This window comes from Ruditapes philippinarum, unplaced genomic scaffold, assembly GCF_026571515.1.
Source record: "Ruditapes philippinarum isolate M1 unplaced genomic scaffold, ASM2657151v2 ctg6926_1_1_1_1, whole genome shotgun sequence".
Taxonomy (NCBI): Eukaryota; Metazoa; Mollusca; class Bivalvia; order Venerida; family Veneridae; genus Ruditapes; species Ruditapes philippinarum.
The window spans coordinates 1-9,757 of record NW_026853620.1 but is presented as its reverse complement, the minus strand read 5'-3'; the positions used below and the strand labels follow the sequence as shown (position 1 = coordinate 9,757).

At 32.8% G+C, this 9,757-nt stretch overlaps 1 protein-coding gene across 1 annotated transcript; it reads left to right on the top strand.

Annotated features, from left to right (window-relative positions):
* Positions 1–4,362: 4,362 nt before the first annotated feature.
* LOC132737381 (monocarboxylate transporter 4-like) lies at positions 4,363–9,640 on the top strand (the record flags this gene model as incomplete). The annotated part of the gene is given in 4 exon segments (XM_060724658.1): positions 4,363–4,658; positions 6,172–6,402; positions 8,254–8,397; positions 9,073–9,640. Coding segments are annotated over 3 exon segments (908 nt in total), but the record flags the coding sequence as incomplete, so codon positions are not given.
* Positions 9,641–9,757: the final 117 nt, after the last annotated feature.

Genomic DNA, 9,757 nt, shown 5'->3' with positions numbered 1-9,757 from the left:
TGCCAAAATTGCAATGAAAATACATCCCATTGTACACTAGATGTAATTAATGTATTTTGTACTTTTATAAATAGCTGTAAAAACGCCAATAATGCACAGAAAATACAGCCCCTTGCACAATGTCTTTTGTACTTTTATAAATAGCTGGAAATACCCCAAAAGTGCACTGAAAATACACCCCGTTGTACACTATATGAAATTAATGCCTTTTGTACTTTTAAAAATAGCTGTAAAACCGCCAATAATAGCTGGAAATAACTCTAATAGTGCACTGAAAATAAAACCCATTGTAGACAAGAGGTAATTGATGCCTTTTGTGCTTCTATAATAAGCTGGAAATACCCCAATAGTGCACTGAAAATACAGCCCATGGTAGACTAGAGGTAATTTATGCCTTTTGTAATTTTATAAATAGCTGGAAATACCCCAATAGTGCACTGAAAATACAACCTATTGTAGACTAGAGGTAATAAAAGCCTTTTGTAATTTTATAAATAGCTGGAAATACCCCAATAGTGCACTGAAAATACAGCCCATTGTAGACTAGAGGTAATAAATGCCTTTTGTAATTTTATAAATAGCTGGAAATTCCCCAATAGTGCACTGAAAATATAGCCCATTGTAGACTAGAGGTAATAAATGCCTTTTGTAATTTTATAAATAGCTGGAAATTCCCCAATAGTGCACTGAAAATACAACCTTTTGTAGACCCGAGGTAATTAATGCCTTTTGTAATTTTATAAATAGCAGCTGGAAATACCCCAATAGTGCACTGAAAATACAGCCCATTGTAGACTAGAGGAAATGCCTATTCTAAATTTTATAACTAGCTGTGCAATGAAGTACATTGAAAATAAGGCCTATAATACACAAGAAGTATAGTACAACTTGTGTTTACTGTTGTGATTTTTTTATAAAAGTATATTTTTAGTAGTTTATTTATGAATTTGTTACACCATGTTAACTTATGCTAAATTATGTTAATAAAGAAAAATTTAATGTTCAGTTATTTCGAAAATTATCGGACTGTGAATTTATTAGATGACACTTCTTTTGAAAGGCCCCATTTGCAATGAAGATTTGCAATAAAGATCTTTTCCAATTAAAATTTATTTCAAAATGAGTTTCTTCATGTATCATCTGATGATAGTTTGAAGAGAAATATTGTGATGTAAATGTTGATTGTTGAAATAAATGAGCCGCGTCACGAAAAAACCAACATAATGGGTTTGCAACCAGCATGGATCCAGACCAGCCTGCGCATCCGCGCAGTCTGATCAGGATCCATGCTGTTCGCTATCAGTTTTCTTTACTTTTTATAAGGTTTGTATGCGAACAGCATGGATCCTGATCAGCCTGCGCGGATGCGCAGGCTGGTCTGGATCTATGCTGGTCGCAAATCCATTATGTTGGTTTTGTCGCAAACCAATTATGTTGGTTTTGTCGTGACGTGGGCTCAAATTATTCGAAGTTATCAATATAACATGTTCTTTATTACAGAAACTGGATTACAGAGTGGCATGATCTGGCGTCTTATATTGAGCCGCAGACCTATTGATATCGTTCTAAATTCATGGATAAATTCATGTAATTCAACGACTATTATAAACTGATTATGGTGGACGTTTGAATTTTGATGAAACGAAATTTAGTTTTTAAATATTGGGTACTAGCCTGTGAATTTAATGATAACAAAAAAAAAAAAAAAAAAAAAAAAAAATACAAAAAACAGAAACAACAACAACAACCCCCCCCCCCCCAAAAAAAAAAAATAACATTTAAAAAAAAACACAAAAAACCCTAAATGTCTGATCATGGTCTGCGTTGTAAGCAATTCAGAAAATGCTCGTACTCATTTTGAATTTTTCCCTAAAAAACGAATGCTTTAGTCCGGATTGAATAATGATGAACAGTCTTTTTTAAGAAATAAAGCGTCCATTTAGGATATTTAGTGTAGTAAGGGGTTGTTTGCTTTTTGTTTCATTTTACGCGTTTTTCCAACAGTATTTCAGTCATAAAGGCGGGTAGTTTCCTAACCATCGTTCTTGGAGAGTTACACCAGTACTAGACTACCTTTCTCCGTGTATAATGAATAAAATAGACATTGGTATATACATGTATTTTTTCTGTTCATAACGATACGTTTTTGTTAATTACGTATATAAAGTTGCGCTTAATGAATTTAATTAACGTTTCCTTAAAAGCATGTCGGGCTGGCTGATTTCTCAAATGGTCACATATAAGACCATAAATTATAATTTTCCTTTGTAAATAACTGTCATAATCAAAGCAGACGAGATGTTTTGTAATAATATTTCGGCTCTTTCCGTCAAACTTCGGCGAACGATAGGATGCACGCATCCTCCGGACCCTTTCCGTCGATATTCGGATAAGGAATAAATGCCGAGGTGTTCTGATTGTATGAGATTATTATGCTAATTGCCGAAGTGTTCCGATTCGATATACAAAAAATATTACGTTATTATTTTCCATCACAAGTGCGCAAAAAAAAAAATCGAACAGATATAACCGGTTATCTCCGGTTAGTTAGTTATTATTACACAAAACATTAAACATAATAAAGAACTCGTTATTATATGTTTCCAACAAATGTGAATCGTAGAAATAAAACGTTGGTGTAATTAACTTCTTTCAACATGATGTTTTGGATATGAGGATTTATTATATTACGCGTGTTCTCTTAAATGATTGTTTAAAGCTGCATGCCTCCAGATGAGCCAAAATATCTCAAGAAAATCAAACTTAAGAAAAATGTATTAAGATTTTAAGAATAGCAAAAAGATTCAAGATTCATGTTATAGTATTGTATTCACGATTAATGATTTTGTAGTATTCATCACCATATTTCTACTGCGTGACTAACGCTGTAAGAGCTATTTTTGTATTTTTTTGATTTCTCTGTGGTTAATTACGTGGAATGTAAGTGCCGTTTACAATGTGTAAATTATTTTCTTTGCTCTCTTCACAATAGTTTACTTTTTAAATATATTTTTAAAAAACACAGACGGAAAAAAGGTGAGAAAGTTGGAGGCATATTGCTTGTACACTGTGAAGAACGAAATTGTTATACGATCCTGTAGTTGGTTAGCTGCGTGTCCAAACAGCTTAAGACAAATGAAAACATGTCGATGATGTATATATATACATTGTTTGATTTTGATATTGTTGATAAATATGGTAAGATGTTTAAAAAATTTATATCGCGTGTACTATTGCAATTATATTAATTTTCCTGCCGCACAATTCTGCTGCAGCACAAATATTTTACCATATAATTAAATTTCTGTAAATCAATGTATGTGTTGTAAGCGTTACACTTGAGACCATTGAAGTTTATACACATTTTATAAAAACAAGTTTACTTGATTTTTACTCGAGATAAACAAGTTCATTAAATTAATATGTAAATAACACTACTGGGACAACATATATAAAACATATTGTTTTTACGGTTTTATTAGGCCGTCAATAGCTCGGTTTGCCCGTTGTGTGCGAATATACATAGCTTTTTATTTTATGCATCATGTTTCATTTTATGTGTTTTTGAAAGAGTTATATCATTTATGTCTCTAGGTTTAATGTCCCAAGAGTTCAATGCCCCTTTATCCAATGCCTCTATTTTTATTCCCCAAATATCTATACCTTCAGGATTTTATATCACAATATTATATGCTGCTTAATTAATTACCCTAAGAATTCATTATTCTGGCTTTTGTTCTTAGATTAAATGCCCCTGGATTTAATACTTCCATAATTTATTCTAGACTTTATACATCTAAATTTTAAATGCATCTAGAACTTAAGCTCCTAGATATAATGCCTCTAGATTGCCTGTTCCTTCGTATAATGCTCTAAGAATTATTGATGCTCCTATATTTTCTGCTCCTCGATTTGATGATTTTTTTCTGCTCCTTGGTGTAATTTCCGTAGAATTTATGCTCCTAGATTTTATGCTCTGAGATATTACACCTCTATATGCTCCAGTTCTTGGTGTAATTAACGTTCATAGAATTTATACTTCTAGATATGCTGTTCTAGACTTAATTTATGTTCCTCGATTTTATGCTCCTATTTTATGCTTAAAAATACTTTCTCATTAATCATGCTCCTCTAGATTTCATGTCATTAGATATCTTAACCTTACATCTAATGACCATAGATTTAATGCTCTCTATATTTCATGCCCTTAAAGTTAATGCCCTAAAATACAATGCCAGAAAATAATTAATCTATATTATGCTTGTTTTTAGTCGAATATGCTTCTAGATTTTATGCAAGTTTTGCCAAACGCATATATAAGTATTAATGGCATTTCAAGGACAAAGTACAAGTATACTTGTATATAAACAATAAGCTACTTTGCAAAAGAATCACGGGGAACCTTGATTCACGTTATTACCTGGTTTGAGTGCCATTACGCGGTAATATAGTCCTCGAAACGCACCGGGCGGATTCTTTTCGGCTCTTTGAATAATGCTTTAGTAATCATTTTTTATCACCACTTGGTTGAATGGCTGTTTAATGCCTTCATCGCACGCGGCAAAAACGATTATATGTCTGTGTTTTTCACGGTGTATGTAAAGATATGTTTCATGCTTGAAAACATGGGGGAAAAGTATGCTACTATATTTAATGTTGTGAGTATAAACATGTATCTTTAAAAGAACATCATCGAGGAATCATAACCTAAAAAAATAAAAAAAGAGGATACAGTTTATTCTAAAAACTCATGTTTATTGTGCTATAGTGATTTAAATATGTAAGTATATTAATGCGTGTAGCAGGTAACACTTAAGATGTTATTAGGATAACAGTCAAACATTCAATCTTTTATAATATGATGTAGTATCCAAGGATGTAAATATGCCTGTACATTGGTCTGTGCAGTGTAAATCATAAAAATCATTTTATATAATTTATTATATAATGAAGTACATTTTTAATTTATTTGTTGTACGTATATTTTGGTGACGTATTATTAAGTGTGAATATTCGACAATAGTCTGGTCATATTGTGATTTATAGATACGCACAATCAATACGAAAAAAATCAATAGGTAGATTAATAGTTATATTGATCAATAAGTAATTATACGCTTACCACAGCAAGTGGATGGGTGGGGTGTACAAATTTAATTAGGAAAACATTTAGAATTGGGATTTGGTCATTTTTCGCGTGGAATTTTGATGGTTGAGTGCTATTACGCGATGATATTCAAATACAATCCAAAGCTTAATTTATGAAAAACCAATAACCTTCGGTTCGATACTAAATGTTTGTGAAGAATAATTAATGTATACGCGAACAAGTATAATATTCGTTACGCCCGCATCGCCACCCATCTTAAGTCAGAAGCAACATTTTACTTCTATATAAAACTGTGCCACGCATCATTTACGTTATCCTTAATTAATTAACACGTCAGGCAAGAAAAAATCAATATGGTTGAGTCAATCAAACAAATACAAGTCCGTACATGTATAATTTATCTTTTATGATCAAGGGAGGTAACTGCTGCTTAAACTGTTTGCTGCGTGGCGTTAAATTGAACCAACCCCATTGAAAAATGATTATGTTTATTTGCTTGTCTTCTTCATAAACATGACGAGATGAACATTTTTAAACTTACAAATAAGTCTTATGCATGGTGTGCAGCTTGGCCTTTAATCATTGAAAAATAATTAAACAACAATAAAAGCAACAACAGCAAGCAAGCAAGCAAGCAAACACAAAACAAAACAAAAATATCTTACAAAGTAAAATGACCCGCAATTAAACGAAAGACCGGCAATGACATTTCAACTTCTTGAATTCTGGAGTTCATCTTCACGATTTTACAAATTCAAATGCATGAACTCACGAATAAGATATACAGAATTCACGAATTCACGATTTCAACTTCATGAATTAAAGATAATATGCCACCATGGTATGAGGTACCTTATACGTATTGATTTAACCCGTTACGTATTTATCACTAGTAATATAGAAACTTTATACTCCGGTTTGGTTACTTGTTAATACATAAATTTATATCAACATAATTCAATTACAGATTACAAATAAAATTTATAAGAGTGGCAAACTTTACGTGGTAATGACGTCATTTAATAAAGAAAACGTTAAAAACAATACCTTATTAAATTTAGTTACAGCAGACTGGTAACGTAACAGCAGCCGAAAAATGGCGGAATTTCCCGATCTCGACTCGACATGGTCTTGGATTGTAATGGTTGCTATTTTTGTGGCATTGTCTGTTATCGGTGGCACGAATTACACAGTGGGACTGGTACACAACATTTTACTCGAGAAATATAACGAAACTCAGACTACAACTGCATGGGTAGGAGCTGTCCATACATCGATATCAAATTTAGCAGGTTCGTTTGTTTCTCTACATACATCAATATCAAATTTAGCGTATGTTAATCTACATACATCAATATCAAATTGTGCAGGTAGGTTTATCTATATACATCAATATCAAGTTCAGCAGGGTCGTATGTTTATCTATATACATCGATATCAAATTTAAGCAGGTAGGTTTATCTACATACATCGATATCAAATTAAACAGGTTAGGTTTTTGCTAAATACATCAATATTAAATTGAGCAGGGTCGTATGTTTATCTACATACATCAATATCAAATTTAGCAAGGTCTATGTTTATCTATATACATCGATATCAAAATTTTAGCAGGTAGGTTAATCTACATACATCAATATCAAAGTAAGAAGGTAGGTTAATCTACATACATCAATATCATATTAAGCAGGTTTTCGTTTGTTAATCTACATACATCAATATCAAATTTAGCAGGCTCGTATGTTTATCTACATATATCGATATCAAAATTAGCAAGTATTTTTATCTACATACATCAATATCAAATTTAGCAGGTAGGTTTATCTACATACATCGATATCAAATAAAGCAGGTAGGTTTATCAACATACATCAATATCAAATTTGGCAGGTAGATTTATCTACATACATCAATACAAAATTGAGCAGGGTCGTATGTTTATCTACATACATCGATATCAAATTTAGCAGGTAGGTTTATCTACATACAACAATATCAAATTTAGCAGGTAGGTTTATCTACATACATCGATATCAAATTTAGCAGGTAGGTTTATCTACATACAACAATATCAAATTTAGCAGGTAGGTTTATCTACATACATCGATATCAAATTTAGCAGGTAGGTTTATCTACATACATCAATATCAAATTTAGCAGGTATGTTTATCTATTTCCATCAATATCAAATTTAGCAGGTAGGTTTATCTACATACATCGATATCAATTTTAGCAGGTAGGTTTATCTACATACATCGATATCAAATTTAGCAGGTATGTTTATCTATATACATCGATATCAAATTTGCAGGTAGGTTAGTCTACATACATCAATATCAAATTAAGCAGGTAGGTTAATCTACATACATCAATATCAAATTTAGCAGGTAGGTTTATCTACATACAACAATATCAAATTTAGCAGGTAGGTTTATCTACATACATCGATATCAAATTTAGCAGGTAGGTTTATCTACATACATAAATATCAAATTTAGCAGGTATGTTTATCTATTTCCATCAATATCAAATTTAGCAGGTAGGTTTATCTACATACATCGATATCAATTTTAGCAGGTAGGTTTATCTACATACATCGATATCAAATTTAGCAGGTATGTTTATCTATATACATCGATATCAAATTTTGCAGGTATGTTTATCTACATATATCGATATCAAAATTAGCAAGTATTTTTATCTACATATATCGATATTGAATTTAGCAGGTAGGTTTATCTACATACATAATATCGAATTTGCAGGTAAGTTAATTAACATACATTGATATCGAAATTGTCACAGAAATACATTACTTATCAATTGTTTGATGTTATGCTATGTATTATATGTAATGAGCAAATGTTATGATCGAAAATCATTTTATATATCATGATATAATCCGCGCCATGACAAAACCAACATAATGCGTTTGCGACCAGCATGGATCCAGACCAGCCTGTGCATCCATGCTGTTACAAACTGTATAACAAGTAGAGAAACTGAAATCGAACAGCATGGATCCTGATCAGACTGCACGGATGCGCAGGCTGATCTGGATCCATGATGGTCGCAAACCCATTATGTTGGTTTTGTCATGACGCGGCTCATATGATTGGCTAATGGAACTTTGTTTATTACAGCTCCACTCTCCAGCGCACTTATCGACCATTTTAGTGTTCGAACCGCAATGATGACAGGTGGCCTGCTTTATACAATCGGGTTTCTGTCCACAGCGTTTGCACCAAACATTAGTCTGTCTGTCTTGACCTTTGGAGTTATTGCAGGTGAGATTGATTCGGTAATTTATGTTTGAGTTTATTCGCTGCATACAATATGTATATATCCATATTAAATGAAAAATGTACATGTAGGAACTTCGCCGTAAGTTGTGTCTGCATCAAAGTAGTAAAAGCAGACGGCATATTATGCCAACAGACATTTTCGTTAATGAATGCAACGATCATCCAACAATAAGTGAGAAAATTCATATTTCCGATATGTATTTACAACACCTTACAAATTATCATTACGTTTTCTTTAGGGTAATATAGGATCCCTTTTTTTCAATGACGGACATCCACCTATGTGGAAGTCGTCTGCTCCCATTTGCAAGGCAACAAAAGTTTATTCATTGATATGAATGGCTGCTTCCAGGTTGTCTTAAACCGCAAAACGTACGTCTCGCAGTGGTTCTTTCAACTTAGGAAATAGATCAAAGTCTGGTGGACTCGTATCCAAGGAATATGGAAAGTTTGGTAAAGTTCCAAGTACACTTTGATAGATAGATTCTTTCCTACATGTTTAAAGTCAGATTTCTTTCAAGCTGTTTAATAATAATATAATATATATAACACATTTTGAAACAGAAACTAGGGGATGCCTTATAAACAACCTAACGCATAATTTGCAACATGATTTCATCCACAAATCAGTTATTCAATATTTTACATATATTTAAGGTCTTGGCGGAGCTAGCGGATGGACAGCAAGTATGATTGCACCTAATTTCCATTTCAAAAAATACAGAAATATCGCCCAGGGACTTTCGTTTTCCGGTATAGGGGCAGGAATGTTTGGCGTTCCACCAATCATATCATGGACTGGGAACAATTATGGCAGTTTTGGATTTTTTGTTGCACTTGCATGTGTTTCCGCTCAGTTTATCGTCTGCGGAATGATAGCGCGTCCATCTAGTCTAGAAATTCACTCACGCCACGTGCGCAAAGCAGAAACAAATAAAAGGGGTGAAAAAGGCGGGATTCTATCTACGTATTTAAAAATCTTAACAACGAAAAGTGTTCTGTGTTATACGCTTAGTATGTTTGCATATGGTTTCGGGATGTACATCATTTTTGTATATTTACCTGTTTATTGCATACGACAAGGATCGAGCGAAATGCAGGCGTCGTATATTTTATCCATTTGTGGGTTATCGTCAATATTTGGCCGTATTGTGACAGGTTTCATAGCAAATTTTAGACAAGTCAACGAAATATCTCTATATGTAGGAAGTTTGACAATTATTGCGGCAATATCTGTGCTGATTCCATTCTATACAGCGAGTTTAAGTGGGCAAATAGCATACGCAATTGTGTTCGGACTATTTTTCGGATGTCCATATATTACAATAACTCCGATTAATTT